The sequence below is a fragment of the Gobius niger genome (assembly GCF_951799975.1).
Source record: "Gobius niger genome assembly, chromosome: 3".
NCBI classification, from domain to species: Eukaryota; Metazoa; Chordata; class Actinopteri; order Gobiiformes; family Gobiidae; genus Gobius; species Gobius niger.
In genome coordinates, this window is record NC_136854.1 from 14,601,755 (window position 1) to 14,623,689 (window position 21,935).

Here is a 21,935-nt window from a genome sequence, read left to right on the forward strand (position 1 = left end):
GACATTTTATTTTGATGAAACTTTATTGCACACAAACTGAAACGGTGTTGACGAACATAACCAATAGGGGGAGAAAATGGACAAACAGAAGTGATGTACAGAGAATCAGGACATGGAGTATCCGATTTTATAATTGTCTGTCGGGCAATACATAGTACGTTTTTCCTTACTGATCTTGAAATAAATGTGTGTTGCAACTGATTACAAAAAGTTACCACAGACTTTCGTATAGTGTGAAATCTCAAAGCTTGTGGCACTGCATGCTCCGCCGTCCGCTTCTGCTGCCTTTGAGCGTTTGTCCACCCGTCTGCACGCCTGGGGGAGCGCAGAAGCTGCTGTGGCGTTCACTAAGCTGACGGGTACGTGGTGATGAGGTCGTGTCCGTCCGTCGGTCTCATCCGGGCCCGGGCGTGGCCCTCGCAGTACAGCTGCCCCTCCACGAAGAAGTAGCCCTTCTGTTTGAGGTTGACGTCGCAGTCGGAGCACACGAAGCAGCCCGGGTGGCGGTACTTGTCTCGCGCCTTCACCACGGTCCCCCTGCGGTCAAAAAAACATAAAACAAAAGAGTTAGCTTCGAAATGTTCACTTTTGGCTTCCAAGAGTCGCCTGTTATTCAGTGGTAACTGTGGAAGAAACTTTGGAGGGAAAAAAAGTTACCGACGACAGCACGGTGGCACAGTGGTGAGCACTCGGGCTTCACAGCTAGAAGGTCCCGGGTTTGACTCCCACCTGGACGGGCCTTTCTGTGGAGTTTGCATGTTCTCCCTGTGTTTGCCTCCGGATACTTCAGTTTCCCCTATCACTAAAAACGTGTACAATAGGTGAATCCCCTTGGCAGGTGAAAGAAATATAGCACCTTAAAGGAGCTATGGCTGACCGCTTTTTTTTTCTTTTTGTAGGGTAGTTTGTGCCGTAATATGATTTGCTGATGTTGTATATAGTCAACTAAAATAGTCAATATGTGACTAAAAGGTCACCTTTATTGTCACATGCTGACTCCGAAGGACGGCCATGACAGTAAAAATACCAATTTCATCACATTTTGACTAAAAAGGTTCAAAGTCAGATATAATCCCTTTCACCTTAAAGGAAAGCTCCATGTGTGTGTTTGTTTGCAGCAAATGTCTGTGGCTGTCCTGACCCGGACGGATGAGAATAGCTGTGAATAAATGATCATCTCATCATAAGTAAGTATAGGGCACCTAGAATGCAATGTAGAAAGCTTCAAATGGATCAAATGGTAGAATTTTGGTCCACAAAGCAAAACACTGAGCCCTACACCTTCACACAACAGCATTTGTTTTTTAAGGATTCAAACCTAAAATAAAACATTGTCTTTTAAAAATAAATTGTATTTATTTGGATGTTTTTTATTCCCATACAAGCCTAAATGGTTGAAATGTGAAAAGCATGTTTGGATTCATTAATATTTTCACTGCCTTTTATTCACTGCCAGTGTGTTCCAGTGTGTATGAGTGGGGGGCAGACACAGCCTGGGGTAAAATTAATGGTGATGCGACTCTGTGGAAAAGTATGGCATGATACTGTTTGTTCTATGTGATTTGTTCATTGTTTACATATTAAAATGATTATTGGTCTTCAACCCCACACTAAAAACAAACAAACCAACAGAAAGCTTAGCCTTGTATTATTTCAGACTCAGCTCACACTTATACACACTATTGCAGACCTATTCACCAGTGTCCTGCCGTCCACCACCTGTACGTTGTGTTTTACTCACACAGATCTTACACATATTATCAGAAATGACAAAGTTTCAAATGCTCTACTATTAATAATATTAAATGTATCACAGACAATTAAATAGATAACAAACCTAAACTGTGTAGTACATGTTATTTCAATAACAAGCAAAAAGCCTATTGTACCTGTATTCACAGGTTGTTGCTAAGTGAGGCTGTGGGACAGAAGCCAGAGTGAAAATTTATATGAATAAAGCCCAGTCTGCTCTCCCCAACCCCACACCGCTGATGTCCAGACTCTCGCTGTTGAGCGACCGCCCGCATACACCCCCATGTGCGCTGCTTTGTGGAGAAGGACTTGTTTTTCTGCATGTTTTTTCAGCTCTGCGGGCAGGGCACATCCACTTTACAGTCTCTTTCAATCCTTCAGCGACAGCTCCAGTGTCGGACAGTCTTCCCATGGACTTCAGCGCTTTGTTGTAAAATACAGACTAGCCCCGGCCTGCACCTGTCACTGCCTTTGCCCAAAGCCGATGTCACGAGCCCCTGCAGAGGCGGAGAAATGCACATAGATGGGCTGACATGGAGGCGTTGACAGGGAAGCCATGAGGATTGTATCATTATCTGTCATTATCAGCTATTCTCAGGGTTTTATTTTGTGCCCAGACAACAGGGGAGTGCAGCTTAGAGGGCACAGTGTCTGTCCATATTGAGAGAAAGAGTTAGAGGGATGAGATGTTGAGGAAATAGCTACTTGTTGTGTCTCTAATATGACAGAAGGAAAATAACACTGCGCAAATGAGTGATGCGTATCTTTTCCCTATTTGTAGTGGTTAGACGCTCATTCTGCACGCTTTCTAGTCACGTAGACTGGGCACAGTGCAGCAGAGATGCTTTCTCTACAATGGTTGGAGTAAACGGCTGAAGCTGAATAAATGAGAATGCAAACATGAGCACACCATCTCATAAGAGGCATTGTTATTATATTGTATTAATTTGCTGATGCTTTGGTGGTTTCAAAAAATGAGTTAAAAGTGAATGGTGGAATATTAATAAAACTTTTAGTGGCCTCTTTCTATTTGAGCAATGATGATAATGAAATTCTCATTTAATGGCCCTCATTTATCAAACTTGCGTAAGGTGAAATCAGAGCGTATGTGGGGTGTACGAAAAATGACCGCCTGTTTTGGCATTTATCAATCTGAGCGCTCAGATCCTACACCAAGTCAGGAGGTGGTGTACATGATACACCAATTTTAACTAAACACTAGACAGCGCTGGAAAAGCAGCATGAATTGCATTGCCGCACCGCATATAATCCACACTGATGATTTAAACATGAAACAAGGCTACAGCGTTAATGTTTATGGGCAGATTTGATTCAGTGTTGCGCTGCATCGACATGCTCCTCCACGCCGCGGGACGAGCTCAGAGGCTCAGCCCGGACCAGAGACACTAGAACCTGGACTGCGGGGATATTTTCTTTTTTAACAAAAAAGTCCGCTGCTGCTGCGCAAACTTTGTGTGGATGGCTGCCCCGCCTCACATGCCGCTGCCGTCGGGACACCGGGACTCACCTGGGTCTTCGCGAGGCCCTGCTCCTGTTCTGGCTGGTTTGAGCGTCAAGTCTGTGGACCGTATTCTGTGGCGCGAGCAACCCGGGCGTCAAATAAATCCGTCGACAGCACCACAGCTTTCTTCGGTCCGGACGGGTTCGTAAGGTCCGGGAGTGGCGCGCGCATGGTCTGCTGACCTCGCGCTCTCCTCTCCTCAGGGGGAGGATCAAAGCTCGTCCCGTCGTCGGGCTGTCTTCGGTCCGGACGGGTTCGTTAGGTTCCGGTTGGCTGTCAGCTCTCCACGCACCTGTTCCCTCCCGGAGGAAAGCTCCGCTCAGGCCAAAAGACGCGTAGTTCTGCCCCGGCTCCAGTGCTGAGTCCGCGGAGCTGACAGCTGCTTTTCGCTGGTTCAGTTCATGGTCCAGAGTCTGCTCGGACTGCAGCGTTACATCCACGCTTTCTTCTTTTTACTACACATTTTTTTTTTGTGGTTTAATTTTATACCTTTTTTTTTATATAGGCCTACAGCGTTTTTAATAAACGTTTTTTTTATTTATTATAAACCTATTTCTTTTCAGTAAATGTGATCTTGGATTGGCTATAAGGTTATTGTGGGTTTCAAATAGATTCTTAAATTTTTCTCATGCGCAAAATATCATATTTGTTGTGTTAAAAACAATTCTTTATCATTTCCTGGTTGGAGAAATGTTCCTTTTTTGCCGTGTTTCGTGCGTGCGTGCCGCAAAACCCGTGGGTGAGGCCTCCTGATTATGAATATTTTTGGGCATTTCATTCAAATGACACTGGGAATTCTCCGTGGCATTTACCATCAGCTGCTTTTGCGTACGGACAGATCTGAGCGTAAAGCACAGGTTCATAAATGCTACGCGCACTCTGGCGTATATCGTAAATACACCTACACGTACACCGTTTTTGTACGCAATGTTGATAAATGAGGGCCACTGTGAGCAGACTTTTAGTGTCATGACCCTCAACAAGTCAGACTGAGAGGTCACTGACTCACACCTTGATGGTGACCAGGTCAGTGATCCAGCTGCAACCCACACATGAATATGCAAATAATGTCCAAAGACCAGCTTCATGTCTCTCACTAGTACACTGTGTTCCAAATGATTATGCAAATTGTATTTTTGTGTCAAAAAGTGTTGTGTCTCGGGGCTCTTTGAGTCACTGACATTAATCTCAGAGACCTGGGATGATTAGTTTTCAGGTTAAGTCCAGTTAAGGGAAAAACTACTGAAAAAGAGTGTTCCACTTCATTAAGCAGCTCATAATTTTCAAGCAATATGGGAAAGAAAAAGGGTCTCTCTGCTGATGAAAAGTGTGAAATAGTTGAATGCCTTGGACTAGGTATGAAAACCTTCGATACTTCATGAAAGATTAAGCATAATCATCGTACAGATAAGATATCTGTGGATGATTCAGAGCACACTCGGGTTTGTGCAGCTAAAGGCACAATATGGACGGTTTCTGCCAGTCAAACACATCAGATTAAGAGAACAGATGCTACAAAGCAGCAGACAGGTATTTGAAGCTGCTGGTGCCTCTGGAGTCCCCCGAACATCAACTCCAGAGGCTGCAGTTGTGCATAAACCTTCTATCCGGGCCTCCCCTAAACTGTTAACTGAATGCTGATGAACAGAAACGGCTGCAGTGGCTCAGAAATACATGAAGACTCATTTTCAAACAGTCTTGTTCACTGATTAGTGCCGTGTAACCCTGGATGCCCTATATAAGGGGGGCGGCGGGGGCACTCAGGTGTGACAGTGTGGAGGCAAACCTCTTTTGAGCGTATGTACGATTGGAATCGCCTGTGTATGTATAGATGGCTGTGAGGAATGCCAATAAAACCTTGGAACACAGCATATTTCCTGTTGTTTGTGGAGGAAGACACGCGTCCGAGACGCCTAAACACTGCAGCCAGAGCAGACGTTTGCACAGGGCAAAGTTGGCCACAACAGCCACCTAAACGTGGTTTGAGCACCTGAATGATCCTGGGGGCTCTGTTGTCGGGGGCTTTGTGCCCCTGGTAGGGTCTCCCATGGCAAACAGGTCCTCGGTGACGGGTCAGACAAAGAGTGGTTCAGAAGCCTGCTGCAACAGCTGCCCCCACGACCCGGCAACGGACAAGTGGAAGAAAATGGATGGATGGATGCATTCATCCTTGAGTAAAAGTTGTTCAATCAAATCATAAGTTAAGTTTCAGAAGTATTTGCTGGAGAAAAAAAACATGCTTTGTTACTGGCCACCTCTTTGTACACAGTATATTATATCATGTACTATATAATAGAGAAACTAGTCCTATAGATGAGCTTTCACGCCGAGGTGGCTCAGAGACTGGACCTTTGCATACAGAAGACATTCAACCTTGAGTAAAAGTTGCTCAATCGAATCACAAGTTAAGGTTCAGGAGTATTTGCTGGAGAAACAAAACATGCCTTTGTACTGGCCACCTCTTTGTTCACAGTATATTGTGTCATATACTATATAATATGAGGTGGCTCAGAGTCTGGACCTTTGTGTATAGAAGGCTTTCAACCACAGAGCCTCCACGTCTTTGTTCACACACTGCCGGGGTCACTGACATGACCCCAACAATTGAATTTCTCTGAGATCAATGACATTCTATCTGATCTTTTCTTGACTTTCTCTCGCATGAAGGACTCAGTTTGATCTATTCAGACAGTTACAGGGTTGTTTGTCATGCTCTGTTCCACACTTCCTGACCTTCACATCTTTTCTTCTAAACTTCTTCATTCACCTCAAGCTTTCTGATCCAAGGTTCTCTGCAGTGGGCGAACACAGCAGTGCACCAACAGTTACTTGGAATCCACATAATTTGGACTGGACTTATTTTGTATGGTGATTTAAGAAGAAAGCTCAATAAATCACTTTAATCTCTTGACTGTTCTAAAGGGATCTTTGCGTTCATCAAACTTTCAGTGGAACCGGTTTAAACCTTTCAAACACAGGTACTGTATGGAAAAAAAAACCTTCTCTTATCCGATCAATGCTTCTCCTTTACCAAATCTGTCTCAGCCAAACAGCTTCAGACCCCAAGTTTAGAAAAGGCTGCCGGGCAAGGCTATTAACAAAGATGGAGAAGTCGTGTAGTCTCATGTGAAACGGCCTATTTCCCCCCAGTCCACGCCGCCCGCTGAGATTCCACACTGATTGTGTCTATATTTACTCACACTATCCCGTTGCCGCACTTGTCACAGACGGGCAGCTTCTGCAGGTTCCCCGTGGGCGCCAGGGGTTTGGTGGCGGGGGCCTTCACGCTGCGCGTCACTATGGGACGAGTGCCTGCAACAGAAATGTCGAGATAATAATGGAAAATAAGTCGCTTTCCAGTGTTTATGTCCCTGAATAAATTACATTGCCTTACCAACCAAAAACTGGTTGCCACAAAAAGATAGGTCACATGCGCTAATATTTGTCCGTAGCGCCTTTGATTACAGCACATTCAACGCAGCCTTGTCTCTGTAAGCTTCATTAATGTTTAAGATCCATTGGTGCATTGATTTTTCATCAAGATCTTATTGATGAGAGAGTGACCACTGCACAAAACCTTCTCAAGCATATCTCCAAGACAATCATTGGGGTTAAGATACGTATAGGGCCAGATCTTGTGACTGGCGCAGTCTGTGCGCAACTCTAAACGCAACGTGGTACACGCGCAATCTTGCATGTTGCACTAAAGGCTGCGCCACTAGGGAGAGGGCGTTATTTAAGAAAAAGAGGCCGACTGAGGCGAGGTTCACTCAGAGGTTCCGCTAGACTTTTTTTTTGTCGGCCACTTTGGCCGGCTGGGTCGTAAAATGTCGGCCATTCGCAAGAATTACCGGCCATTAAAAATATATATACATAATGAACGTGGCTTATTATCATCAACAATCTACATTTAGACAGAGCTACACGAGTGCTTTAGTGGATTCCAAAACACGGCTATTTCTAATAAAAGACTGACGTGAGAAAAATGTAGCAACAGCGAAAATCCAAACATGAAGTTGTGCGCGTGGAGACGGTGGAGCAGCAGGTGTCACGCTGATATACACCGCTCATATGCATTTCAACTTAGACAGAAAGTAGCCGATATCTACGACCCTCACGCTGTCCTTATCGAGGTCTGACCAGCTGCTCAGCGAGGGCTGGGCTGTAGATGCCCTTCCGCGCTTTTACGTGGCTTCAGGTGTGAAATAGTGATTAAGTCCCTCACCACGGAAATATTGTGGAGAGACAAATCGACAGCACTAAAGTCACAACAGTCAGTCTCGAGCGATTCAAAACAGACCCAGCTCTGCCGCGCTGTAGAGCGGCTCCGAACACCGGTGACTGAGCCGAGGCGTCTGCGCAGACTGACCGAGGGAAGCGCCTCTAAACCCGGCCACTCTGAGCGGCTCCGAACACCGGTAACTGAGCCGAGGCGTCAGCGCAGACTGACCGGGGGAAGTGCCTCTAAACCCGGCCACTCTCTGAGCGGCTCCAACACCGGTAACTGAACCGAGGCGTCAGCGCAGACTGACCGAGGGAAGCGCCTCTAAACCCGGCCACTCTCCCAGGAAGAGCCGCTGCGGGACAGCGCGTCAGTCTGACTCAACACATGCGCGTTTCAAGAATATCCTAATCAACCGTATTAGCTGCTGAGTTCTTAACACACTTATATAAAAGTAAATGTACCTGTAGTTTGCCGTTTTCTTGGAAAATGTGACGAAGCACGAAGAAAAAGCGTTACATATCCAGACAGCGATGATGACGCTTCCACTGCGCTTTGTAAAACGGGCTAAAGGCGTAAATCTAAACTGTTTTGATAGAAATATTGAACCTTTTTTAATATTTAGGCCTGTCTCGAAAACACTTTGTTATGTTAGTCACTGACTTAGGTGACATGTTTAATATATTTTTCTATTTTTTCTCACTTTTTTACTGTCGGCCAATTTGGCCGATGGAAATTATTTTTACCGGCCATTTGCTTTTCAAACCGGCCAAAAGCCGGCTACAGCCGGCTAACGGAAACCCTGGGTTCACTACAAGGAGCACTCGGAGCGCTGGTCTTCTGTGGCAACCTTCACATTATGTTCCTCTTTACATCGCCCTGCTTTGTATTCTTCCTTAGAATGTCAACGTCAAATTGAAACACCAAAACAACAACAGCTTTCCATAAATAAACCACACATGTCTTCAAGTGCCACAACACCAGGTCTAATCTGCGTTTTAAGGAGGCATTTCCATCGTGTGTCAGTGATTACCTCCTGATGAATGAAGAGCAGCAGCGGTGGCCGTTGTTATAAGCCTCATGTTCCGTTTACATTGTTGCTCCTTATGTACAGCTCAGTCCAAAAGAAAGAAGCGCATTTCACAAACAGGGAGAAAAGCAAACTTTTTTGTTTTGTTTTTCCAATTCAGCCACTTCAAGAATCCTGCAGCTGTGGCACAAATGTTCCAATAAGCTACAGTTTTCTTGCAACTACTGCATAACTCTGCAACTCCTCCGCAGCCAATATGACAATTTCTGATCAATTAAATCCTGTACATTTCATAACTTTGCGCATCCGAACTGTGTCCAACGCGAGGCTGCTGACTTTCGTTCCCCGCCCGCTCATCTTGGATCTGCAGCGAGTGGTTGCAGCAGCGGAGGGACAGTTTTATTTCTTTCATCTTTATTAACTCATTGACTGACAATGACGTTTATAGACGTCAATTAGGTTTTTCAATGGGAACAGCTGCAGCAAAGCCTTGAGCATGTCTGGTGTTAAAATCTTAGTTGTGCTGACTAATGCTGCCACCTAGTGACTCAATAAAAGAACTACAAGTTATTTTATTGAGTCACTAGGTGGCAGCATTGCTCTTTCGTTTTCACAGCTTTTTGGTCAGAAAACAGCATTTTGGGTGATTTAACCTACTTTCTATGGACTAATGAATGGAAAAAGGTACAAACAAACTTTTTTTTTAGATGAAAGAAGAGATTCTAATGTTTTTTTTGGTGGGTTTTGTGTTGACACATGACCTAGACCTAAATATTCTGTGGGTCTTGAAAAACTGTCAAAATCCTGAAAAACCTCTGGCATTAGGGAGCTCTCTGATTTGAAAATGGCTGGCAGTCCATGAGTTAAACATTGCGCAGGACAACCCCCCCCACAACCCACCGCCTTCCGCAGCAGCGGTCTGGGGAAAGCATGGGGAGGGGCGGCACCACAACATGGCCTTCCCACTTTTTGCGGCAGGTATGACACTGAAGATTGCAAGAAGCGCCACCCGTCTGCGCACTCGTCTGCTCTACATCCTATCCTATACTATCTGGCCCTCTGTCTCTGAGTCTTTTCAGGTTGAAGTGTTTTTTGGCTAAAACTGAAACGGGATTAGAATATGTTATCAAAACTGAACCCTGCTCCTCTCCATGTCTCTTCAATGACAGGCTCTTTCATTTGTGAGTAAAAAGCTTTGCTAACAGCCTCTCCATCAGAGAGCACTCAGACGAAAAATACAGAGCACCAAAATAGGGGAAAAGGATTAAGAGTATCTGCTTAATATTCGTTGGCACCTGAATGAAAGACACACTTGAGTATACCATAGTAAATATCCGTAATTAGCGTAAACATTTCAGCATAAATTACCGCCAATGTTAAGTGTCTCCTTCAACGGTGGTTTGTGCTTTTAGTGGTACATTTTTCAGTCTTTTAAAAATTATAATCTTAAGTCCCGGTGAACTCGTAAAGCGTAATATTTTCTTTGGTTGTTAATTGATGTTTTAAAATATTAAAGGAAATTGTCCCCGCTCACAAATATCTCAGCACTTTATTATTATTACTCTATAAATAACAACACCTGCACAAAAAAAAACGCAATAGGGACACTTTAAAGACGCATATTAGTTTTTTTTGCAAGAAAATACAGAGTGCGTCACAACGTGGTGTCCGGTGTCTGAGCATTGCAATCAAAAGCTCCTCCAAAAGTCGATTCCAAAATAACATTACAGATAGGCTTCTCCGACTGTGCAATGTTTTTTTCTTCTTCCAAATCATTACAGAAATGTGCTGCTCTACGGTTAAAGGAAGCGTTTACCATCACTGTCCACAAACTCCTGCAGGGCCCGGAATGAACCCGACTGCCTGGGCTCCAGCTGCTCCTCGTGGTCCTGCTGCAGCATGCGGTACACGTCCGAGTCTTCGATGCTGCTCAGCGTCCGCGGGCTGCGCACACACAAGGGGCAGACGTGCAAAAAGCAAAGGTCAGCACTAATTGTCTTGCGTCCCCTTTGAGTCACTCATTTATACTCCGAGTACCCCCTACCTCGAGGATCTGGTCAATATTATTTAAAAGTGACCAACTAAACTAAGATTATTCAGTATTTGATAGTGTTTTGTGTTCAAAATGAAGCTAACATACTCTCAAAATCAAATCTTTTAATGAAAAACATTAGAAAAACTTTCCCTTGAAATTATTCTGTACCCCTGTTGGAAAACACTGCCCCAGACCATGACAGTTTAGAGAAAGTCTCAAGGGATAACCCTAAAAGGCCCAGGTTGGTGACACCTGCTTTGGTTTGTCCAGTGCTACTGTTAACACAATGAGGCCGCGCTGTTTTGGGGATTTAGCTGTTGAGTGCCAACAATCCAGACCATTTTTCATGATATTTGCAGCACCACAGTGTATTCTATGTTATGACTAACGATAGACACATGCCAGGGCTCATTTGAAAGATGAAAAGCTAAGCTCTCTGTAGGTGAAAACTGTTTAATTCTACGTGTCTCGGTTCCTGAGAAATCCAAAACTAAACAGAGGCTAGTTTTGATCAAAATCACAGATTTTTTTCTAGATTCATCTTCCTCCATCTCTCTCCTCTCTCCTCTCTCCTCTCTGGAGTGACACTAACGTAATAGGAAGAGGCAAAAGCCAGAAAATGTCCGTTTCAAATCAGTTTTCAATGACATCATTGTTGACACGTTTTGAAACACCGCGTGTTGCCGCAGATCGATCGCTTTTGATCGCGTGTACATTTAAACAGCCTGGTTCTCAGATTGAAGACTTTAACAGGATGTTTCTCAGCCGTCCTTCAATCAATCAATCAATTTTGACTATTTAAAAACTCTGAGAAATGTTAAAATCTCAACTGCTTCGATCTGTGCGCAGGTTCACAGCTGTTCGCTGCAACACCAAGAAACACAATAATTTGAAATGTCCAGACAGTGACTTTTCACAAGTTTTTGATGGTCATTTATTTCACTTCGGTTCATCACAGAGCTACCAAAATCACACATATACTGTATTAGAGTGTAGTTTCGTAATTTAAAAAAAACTAACAAAACAAGTTTTTCCATTTTTGGTACTCAATGTGTTAAGTCCATATCGAATAAAATTATCTTTGTGGCAAACAAAAAAGTGACCATGCCTAAAAATATTGTGAATATTGTTTTCTTTGATGGCGGGAAAATGTTCTAAGATAGCACGGCCAAGACTTATCGGGCTGAAATCTTTTTTTTAGGTAGCAATGTTTTTAAAGCCAGGGATTTGAAAAAGAAAAGAAAACAAAGAAAATAAATGTCAACGTAAACCTGCCCCATAAATAACATCAAAGTCAGTGTTTTTGGCTAACTTCCTGTTGGTCAGTGCGGGTAAAGACTACTTCCTGTCCACATTTTAAAGTTAGTTAAAGTAAAATCAGATTTTAAAAACTTCAATAAATGTGAAGCCAAGACTGATTCGTCTTTTTTTTTTTTAAAGGGGGCCTATTATGCAAAATCGACTTTTTCAAGCTTTACATCATGTTATTAAGTCATTCCCTCATTAAAACCATGCCTGAAGTGTTGCCTTGGCACATTCACGTATTTTCGAGTAATCTGTAGAAACTCTGATGGCGGCCATTTTAGGGATAAAACGCCTGATTCCTTCAGGAAACGCCCTCGACCTCCAGGATACGCCTCCGACCTTTCGTCACCAGCCGAGTAACCAACCACTGCTCCTCAGCAGAACCCCCTCCCCGCAGTGTCTAGCCCTAAGATGTAAACAGAGTCATAATGGAGGATTAGCTCCATGTGTTGTGAACCGGAGCCACAGCAGACTTTTACAAAGACACACATCAGTGTTTCTGTTACCGAAACACCCAGGATTAAAACCGGTGACAAGAACACTTATTTCAGTGTCTGGTTCTGCGCTGGGCCTTGATGATGCACAGAGCCTCCGGAGAAAGCTAATGCTAAGCTAAACCTCGAGTCATCACGTGAAAACGAGAAATATGCACACATAAAGTCAATAAAACCACCGCACACATAAAGAACCGTTTAACAATGATCACACACGGAGCCTGGCTTGTTGATTTGGAAGTTTATTGCTCACATTTCATCTACAATGGGTCATACCCGAGTGGCTTTCTCCCGGAGCTAACAAGCTAGCCGCGATAAGCTAACGGGAAAATTCACTGAATACAAGCATATTATGCATTGAAAACGTCACTAAAACAGGCAACTGCTTGAAGCAGCCTTTATGATGATGACACACGGAGCCTGGCTTGTTGATTTCGTAGTTTATTGCTCACATTTCATCAACAGTGAGTCGTAGCCGAGTGGTTTTCTCCCGGAGCTAAGGCACTATTAGCCGCGACAAGCTAACAACCTTCACCTTCACAACATTCATTGAAAACAGGCAGCATATTATGCACAAATAACGTCAATAAAGCCGGCAACTACTCGAAGCAGCCTTTACGATGATCACACAATGAGCCTGGCTTTACACATTTGTGGTTTATTACAGACTTTTCATCAACAATGAGCAGTAGTCGATTATAACAAGCTAACGGGGTAACCTCGAAAAACCATTGTCCACCTGCACAGATAATGTCCGTCTTTTGAATCGTATGGGCTCCTGCAGATCCTGGTGTCGTCCATGGGGGTATAGTTAGAGATCCATAGGGCATGGCAGATGCAAAGAGATAACCTCCAAACAGCAGTTATTATTCAGGCAAGAGCCCCTTCCAAGCGTCCGGTGTGGAAGGTTCGTCTCCAAATAATATCCTGTGTGGCCATTGTTCACAAAGTGATAAACAGTAGGTCCTTTCCAACAATAAAAATTAAAATGCACCGATCGTAGTTTCAATACTGTACGCAGACAACGAGCGCAGTGTTGTTGTGATGCCACAGACAGCGTGTGGAGGGGGCGTGTCGGAAAGGGTCAGAGGTTCTTAAAGAGACAGAGGCCTATTTCAAGTCATTTGCTACGCCATTTTGAAAGAGCAATTTTATACAAGGCAGTTATTCTAATTTACTGCATTGACAGACCAACAGAAGGTTTCGTCATCATTGTAGTGTGATATAGACTGGTGCTATGTGGCTGAAAAAAGCATAATACCCCCTCTTTAAGAAAGTGGTGCTACTTTAACACCTGTTAGCGTCAAATTAACGCTAGAAGAAGAAACTTTATTTACAGTATATAGCATGTTAGCATTAGCCTTTAGCTTCAGAGCTATGAACACAGAAGTTTTCTCCAGTGAAGCATTTACATCCTGTGTAAAGGTGTAAAGTTTTTAACACAAATATAATCATCCAACAGGTTTTTTTTTTATTCCTTTATTAACGCTATTCATCCAATGTGACCATTTTGGCTAATGAGACGACAATGTGCTTCACAGTTAGTCTTTGGGCTAACATTGTGTGAGCTGTCACTGATTGGTGTGATATTATAGACGCTGTGTTATAGACTGCTTTCATCGGCACGTTAGACAAAGAGCATCAATAGGCATTTGTTGGCTCCTGCTGGTGATATTGTGTCACAGCCTGCAGTCGGCTGGCGTCACATTGATTCAGAAGGAAATGAGACTCCACAAAAACAGAGTATTACGTTGCTTTCACTCAAATGGCCTGCTCTTTGAAAAGACAGACAGGTGAATGACAATGAGGGGGCTTCATTACTCACCGGGTTGGAACAAAATAGACCCACTAAAAGTAACTACTTTCTGATACATTCACACTTGTTTTTCGAGCATTGATACACCATTGTAGAGGCCTCTTCTATCTGTGCTCCGCGAACAATCTTACAAAAGCAAATGGAAATGAAACTGAGCTTGGTGGTTAAGTGGCTGGATTGTAAACCTGTATCTCAAGATAAGGAATTCTAGTTCAGGAAAAAGAACACAGGAATCTGTTCTCAGTTAATACTTCAGCATAACTGTTTTCTGAAATATACAAAGCAATTCCATAATTTCACCAATTCCAACAATAAAATGGCAATCAAAGCAAGCCAGGTTTACATGATTAGAAAAATCAGATGACTGTAGTGATCAAATAACCCAATTATCAGTTTGGCAATAAAACTACAAAAGGGATACGGAGTGCCTCGATCCTTCTTTATTCAAGAGCCCACAGATCTCGATGAGCGCCTGTTTTTCCTTACTTCAAGAGGTGATCTAGCAAGCGCTCACAAGTTATTCCTTCTCTACAACTCAATAATTAGATCTGATGCAGTTATGTTGAATCTGACAGAGCAAAACCTGGGGTTCTATGTGCCAGTTCAATGTTGGATTTTTAGAGCAACTAAACTGTCTTTACTATCTTTGGAAGGTTTTCACTGCTGACGGAGCCTCTCACCAGAAAACCTACAAACCAATTGAACCTGGAGCGTTGTAGAGACCACCGAAAGTAAAGGCGTCATACTAACCACTCATACAGCCCCTGGGTCACTACAAGGTCAAATATCAACTTTCATTTTCACATAAGAAGTCGCCTTAAAGTACCTTCAATATGAACAAAAATCAGTTTGTAACTAAATTGGTTAAAGGTATAGGGAGATTTTTATTTCATAAACATGATAAACATGACCGAGCTGTGTCTGAGGTCAAATTGGCTTTACTGAAAACAATAATAAAGTTGTACGGCTATTTAAAATTACAAAACTCGTTTATGCTTATCACTTATAATCTTGGAGCTTCAACAACCAGCGTGTGTACCTGGCTTGTCTTGGCAGCACGAGCCCTCGGATCTGCCCCTCCATGGCGTCCTGGATGTTGCCCGAGGAGTACAGGCCGATGGGGGTGTTGTAGGCCGTGCTGACGACCTGGTGGTTGTCGTCGATGTTCGCCGCTGCTACAAACGGCTGGGCTTTGCGGTTATGGGCTGCTCCGATAGGTTTGTACTCCTGAACAGAAAACAACAATCGAGGACGCTGTAAGGTGAACCAGGAAGTACGTGTCAACATTTGGACTCAGGCGGCATTGTGCATGAGGTCCTAAAAATACATATAAATGACATGCTGACTAGCGAGGTAAGATTTCCCGAGGCATTTCGAGCTAAGCGTAGATCATGGACTTGCAGAGAGCCTCACAAACCACTAGGGGCCATAATCTGAAGTATTAATATTTCATTTCATTTCAAAATGAGAGAGTAGCATGACTTTAACACAACAAGTAGCTAAAGCTTGGTGCACACTGCATGATTTCTTTTCATCTTAAAGGAACAGGCCACCGTTTTTCCATACTGAGATATGTTCTTACCTGAGCTTAGACGAGTTGATGCAAACCTGTCTGGTCTTTGTGCGTGTGCTCAGCCAGTTGACGAAAGACGTTGTTAGCATTTAGCCTCTCCCAGCAAAGTATAATTACACAAAATTAAACAATGTGGATTTTCTAAGCGGATAAAAGGGGGGACTATATTGCAAGGCGTAATAATACCTGGAGTAATTTGGCATCCGCACAGTAAAGTGAAGATTACTGCGCGGATTTCGAACTACTCCTGGTATTATTACGCCTTACAATATAGTTCCCCCTTTTATCCGCTTAGAAAATCCACATTGTTTCATTTTGTGTAATTATACTTTGTAGTGTAACACTTCACGTAACCATATTTAAATAGGGAAAACGTGGAAGAGCTTGGTAGCTTCTATCTTGACCAGTTTTGGAGCTATAGTGGAGAGGGGCAGAGGCTAAATGCTAACGCCGTCTGCGCTGTGTTTATGTGACAGAAGGCACGGGTGAAGACCAGACAGGTCCTAAAGAACTCGTCAAAGCTAAGGTAAGAACATATCTCAGTATGTAAAAACGGTGGCCTATTCCTTTAAGAGCACTTCTACTTTACTGCGCAGACGTCGAACTGCTCATAAGGTGTTATTACGCCTTACAATATAGACCCCTTTTTATCCGCTAAGAAAATCGAGATGTTAATTTTGTGTAACTATACTTGGATCGTGTAACTTTTCACGTTACTGTCTTTAAATAGGGAAAACATGGAACAGCTTGGTAGCTTGGAACTATGAGAGGCTAAATGCTAACAGCGTCTTTCGTCTACTGACTGAGCGCACGCACAAAGACCAGACAGATACGCAACTAAGCTAAGGTAATGTAGCAGGCTGGACTTGCCACTAGATGGCGCCAGCCCTAAAATATAAATAGCCCCTGCTGTAGCTTTACGGTCCTCTGCTTTCACTGTTACCGCCCCCACATACGCCGCCTCACCGTCCTTCTTCCGGGTAGTCACGGAGCGTTAGCTGCAGGCGGCTCACAGCTCCGGCCTGCGCCGCGGTGTACAGAGGCTGGCTATGGTGGCCGATGGCCTAGCTTTTGTCCGTGTGTGTTCCTCCGGTTGTCCTGACAGCGCGTGCCTCTGCGCTCGGAGGAGATCTACACCCCAACACCATGGCTGTCTCGCCTTCTCGCCTTTTGTCCTCCTGCTTTGTACCTTTGTTGCCTGGGTTGTTTCCTTCCCTGTGGTCAACCCATTGGCGCACTTCCATAAACTAAATGAACGATGGTGCCCACGTTTGTCAAATCAACGTGAGATTGTGAACTGTATGTTTTTATGGTACTGGGTATGAGGAAACAAAATGAAACGAAATAATTTATTGAACCTAATACAAAGTAAATAAAAGAAATACTGTATTTTCTTAATGGAACTGTCTATGCCTCTTACTCAATTACGAACCTGTGTGTCCTTTAGTGCTTGTTTATTCAAGCTGGCGTTGTTGGTCCTTTAGTTACTTTTAAGTATATTATGTTTAATTTCTACCACCTTAACCACCCGTGCTGCCACAGTAAGAATATATCTCAGTAAGTAAAAACGTTGGCCTATTCCTTTTAAAGATTTTAGGACGTCAGTGCACAGCATGGAGAAAGTTAGCAAAGTTAGCTAGCACTCGGCTCCACTGTGTAAAGATAAATTGCAGCCCCAGACAAATTCTGTCAAAGCAAGTTTCAGGCTCCAGATGGCTTGTATTTACTGTAGCTGAAGCTGGCATCAATTTATAGCAGTGTTTACTTCCTTAGAAAAGTGAAAGACAAAAGTCACATGCATGTGTGTGGCGGTTAATGCTAGTGGACTCTTACAGTGGGTCTATAGACTTAAACTGGGGCAGCAGCTGTGGCCTAGGCTGCTGTGAATCTTTCACCTTGCATTTCTCTTTCATTGACCTGCGATAGGGAGTTGAAGTAGGTAGAGCGGATTGGATTGGAAGAGGCCAGGCGGGGCTTATAAAGAAAGGCACTGGAGACTCATGTGTAAAAAGTAGTTAAGTCATTTGCATTACGTGATCTGCTGCATGTGGAGATGTATCAAGCCCATGCATGTGGCTGCCCCATGTCAAAAGAGAAAGTATCATCAAGTGTGTGGGAACTCAGAACCTTCTCAGAACTGTCCCAGCGTGTCGTGGTCAAATGCGGTCCATTCATGGTAGGGCACATAGATTATAAAATTAAGAATGGACTTATTGTGAACTACTTCTTCCTGAAACCGTAAGGAAATGGCGGCTGGCTCTTGAAGTTCCTTGCTCCTTTGGACTTTCCATTGAAGCCTTTTTGCCTCTCTGTCTCAACAAGCACAACATCATCCCAATTCTATCCTTTCATTATTGCTATTTTCAATTCCACCCTATTCTACATAATGTATCTGGCCCGCGCTGATGCTCTTTAGCAGAAAGGTCTGAGGAAGGTGCGCTGGTGATGGTTTTGAATGCCAATCGTCTCTCTTCTGTGCCAGTCTCAACATCTTAATGCTGTCCATTCCAGTCCAGACAATGATATTCTGGAGGAAAGTTGTTCTCTGCCGCCCTCTGTCTTGCTTCCCATTGATTTTTCCCTGTGAGGAATACCAATTAAAACCCTTCATTCTCTATACAGTGTCCCAGAAAGTCTATTTTCAAAATCTGCTTTAGAAGTTTTCTCTGTTGGCCACTTCTCTGTAACACTGTATCATTGGTTGTGTGGCTTGTCCAGTGGATTCTCATCATGCGCCATAGGAACCACATTTCTATTGCTTGCAGCCCTGGCATATATTCAAGTGTCGTGTAATCATTTATTTGTTTGTATATGTGTCAGTTATGCTGCTAAATTCCATCTCTGGTCTCTTTGTTACAATTTCCAACATTCCAGTCACAGTAAAACTTTATCAAAAAGCAGCATGGTTACACCTGCGACCTCTGATATTTGATATTTACAAATTCAGTCATTTAAAAACCATACCTACACCATTGACCTTCCAGCAGCCACATTTCAAAGGCTGTCGTGAATGATCTTAATGCTGCCATTTCTCTGATGTGAGCTGGAATAGTATTACAGGTTTGGCATTCTCTCCAGGAAAAGGACAGCTCCCCAAATGCACTTTTCCTGAACGGCACCAGGCAGTCACCTCTTCAACCTGCTCTAGTCATTCGGTATGACTTTCTTTTTTATAAAATCCTTTAGAGGAAGTGAAGACTGTGCCTTGAGTATTTTATAACCTAAACCAAGTGTAGCTCAGGGACTTTTCTGATTGATCCCTTTTATATTAGTGGGCTCAGTCTCTCTGCCCTGTTAATAAACAGAAAGGACACGTTCAAGTCTCAGCTCCCTTAGTCTAGTTTGGTGGGCTACAATTGTAAGCTGAGAAGATGGTGTTTCTGCAGCCATATGAAAGTGTTTTTTTTTTTATCTAGCACCTTCAGTCTCTGCTAATATTCACTCTCAACTAATTACAGCTTGGATTTTATTTGTCAAGGTCCAGCCTTTTAAAGAAAAGTCTAAGCACCCAGCAACGTCAATGCATTCAGAATTTGTTGTTATTTTTTTGTTTATATCCTTGCACTTATACTCTAGCTTGGTAATGACTTTATGTGTGTGTTGTGAATTGCTCTGTAGAAATATAGATGCCTTGCTTTACCTGTTGCTCCGTTTCCAAGTTCATTTTGAAGGGATGTGCTTTTCCGTCCTCGACCACACGAGGGGACCATAGTCTGGACTCGTTCCTGAAATAAAAACGGAAAATGGAAATGATGCCAAATCAACTCTATTTGAGATTATAGCCACAATTCAATGTTATTTCTACTCCATAAGCATGATTTTGGTTGTGTTTTAGTTTTGCTTCCTCTTGTTTCAGTAAACCTTTTTCTTTTCACTGATGTCGGGCGGCACAAGGCATCCAAACTCATGCTTATAAATTTGCTTTTGGGCAACTCAGCATTGGTGTTTACATTTTATCCTTAAAATATTTGCAAATGGAAAAAAGACTTAACCCCTCAAGGGCTGTGTTGGTTTTGGAGCATGTTAAAAACAATATGCGATCCAACAACATAATAACAAAGCGATGGCTCTGTGATGAACGCAGTATGAATGAAGAACTGGTCAGAGTTTTGTGTCATTGACGAGAGCAACCAAAGCCAAAGTGTTCGCAAAGTTTTCCTGACAATAAACGATTCCAACATACTGTATCAGAAAAATGTGCATGAGAAACGGATCGTCGTTTGTTCACAAGAAAAAATGTACAGTATGTGCCAGTGTAGAAAACGTTCACAAGGCCTTTAAAGCCACTTACAACTGAAGAGGTTTTCTTTGACAATGCACATGGAACAGTTAAGGAGAAGGTGGACAGCCTTGACCGTTCAAAAGGCTTACGTGTTAGTTCCTTCAAACATGTAAAGTTCAACTCAGTGTGTATAATATATGCCCCTTTTGGACGTCTTCATGGCCTTAACTGTGTGAGGTCTGTACGTTTTAGTACAGCAAGAAAAAAAATGTCCTTCTAAAGTACAGCACGTTTGTATATGTTATACTGTATCTAACTAAAGTAATATGAATATCTCAGTTTATATGTCGCTAGTTGTGACGCCCTCTGTTGGTATCATGGTATCATTGTATTTGAGTAATCCTGCATCTCTCTCAAGAACTCAAAACACTTGCTGGACACTGCTGATGTCATAAAGTGAGGCTATGTTCGTCAAACTCGTTTTGATAATTTCAGTCTCATTCAGATTGTCCACACTGCAAAATTGACTAATGTTACTTTCTGTATCAGCATTTTACAAACTCAGGTGTGTTTATGCTAAAAAAAACCAAAAACCAAAATGTGATTACATTGGAAATACAGTGCATATATATTTTCTTTTTTCGTTGTCAAGTAATAGTGAAAGGTGGTGAACAACTGTCTTAAAGGTTGGGGAAAATAATGATAATAATCATCATGCCTAAAACAGATGCTTTTGTTGCTTGATGTTGTTACTTGAATGTATTAAATTCAATTAAGTCAGTTTACCTTGCCAAAATTAAATTTTAATTAATTAATTAAATTAAAAACGACAATATCCTATAAACACTTAGACCCTGCCTTCACCGAGCACATTTTCTACAGTTCGGCTTTACCCAAATCTAAAGCTTCTGGGAAAAGCGTCAAAATAGGGCAAACAAAAAAAAAGCAAAAAAATATGACAAAATATTAAAAAAATACAACAAAAATGTGACGACGATGCAGTCAGAAAAGTCTGGGATCAGTTTTGTTTTTACGCTGGTCTACAGGCTGTAAGCTCCAGTCAAGAAGGTTTTAGATTTGGGTAAAACCGAACTGGAGAAAATGTGCTTAGTTCAGGCTCAGGTAAGCGGTTAAAAGTTTTAAACCCATGAATGTATTATTTCCACAAACCGAGGCTTTGGTCACATGAAACACGAAGGGCCATTTGGCACACGAACATTTTGCTCAAACCTGCTTCATTTTGTCCTTCATCTCTAGGCACAGATTGGCTGCCTCACTTCAGTCAGTCTACCCCAGGAGGCTGTGGCCACAATAACAGCTTATTCCCATCTTCAGCATCTTTGAATGTTCCAAAATGAACGATATAAAACTGATGTTTTATTCTTATTATTATATTTAACTAAGCCACGAAGCGACTGTTTAGCTCATCATCAGCCTAGACAGAATCAAGCGAAAAATAATTTGCAAACAACATAAGACCTTGTTTATTTATATACATCTAGCTAAGTACAAAAAGAATAGGGACCCAAGTATGGAGTCTTGAGGGACACCCAACTGTAAACATGTTGTTTCCAAAATCCCGATACTTCCTGAAAGTGTTTTACTGAAGTTGAATAACACAGATTATTCACTGCAGTAGCAGAAGTATTTAGCCTCCTCAGCCTTTACATGTATGCTACCTCATCACCAGTGTTTTAGCCCATTATTCTTATTATAATCTTTAGCCATCATTCTTTAATTATCCTTAGCCATCATTCTTTAATTAACCAAAGTCCAAAAAGCATGGGTTGAATAGCCAATAAGGGGCAGTAGAGAGCAGTCCTCAGATGTTTCCAGCACGAACATGGAGGAAAGTTTTACATATAGTACAGTAGTTATAATATAAAAGTTACATGGGTCATATAACCCATGTAACTATTTCTGCAAACCTTTGTAAAGAAATGGTTTATTTTGATCCTCAACAT

At 42.6% G+C, this 21,935-nt stretch overlaps 1 protein-coding gene across 2 annotated transcripts in view; it reads right to left on the minus strand.

The window, feature by feature from the left end:
* Nucleotides 1-249: 249 nt before the first annotated feature.
* LOC306961430 (PDZ and LIM domain protein 3-like) overlaps nt 250-21,935 on the minus strand; it is a 31,414-nt gene continuing 9,728 nt past the window's right edge. Inside the window, exons 3-7 of one of the 2 annotated variants that reach the window (XM_079554171.1) lie at nt 19,390-19,474; nt 15,216-15,403; nt 10,349-10,470; nt 6,475-6,586; nt 250-537 (exon numbers count right to left, since the gene is read on the minus strand). In XM_079554171.1, the coding sequence (XP_079410297.1) occupies nt 348-537; nt 6,475-6,586; nt 10,349-10,470; nt 15,216-15,403; nt 19,390-19,474 (697 nt within the window). In that variant the 3' untranslated portion in view covers nt 250-347. Of the gene's footprint in view, nt 538-6,474; nt 6,587-10,342; nt 10,471-15,215; nt 15,404-19,389; nt 19,475-21,935 lie in introns of both variants that reach the window. The other variant, XM_079554170.1, reaches the window with a different exon arrangement.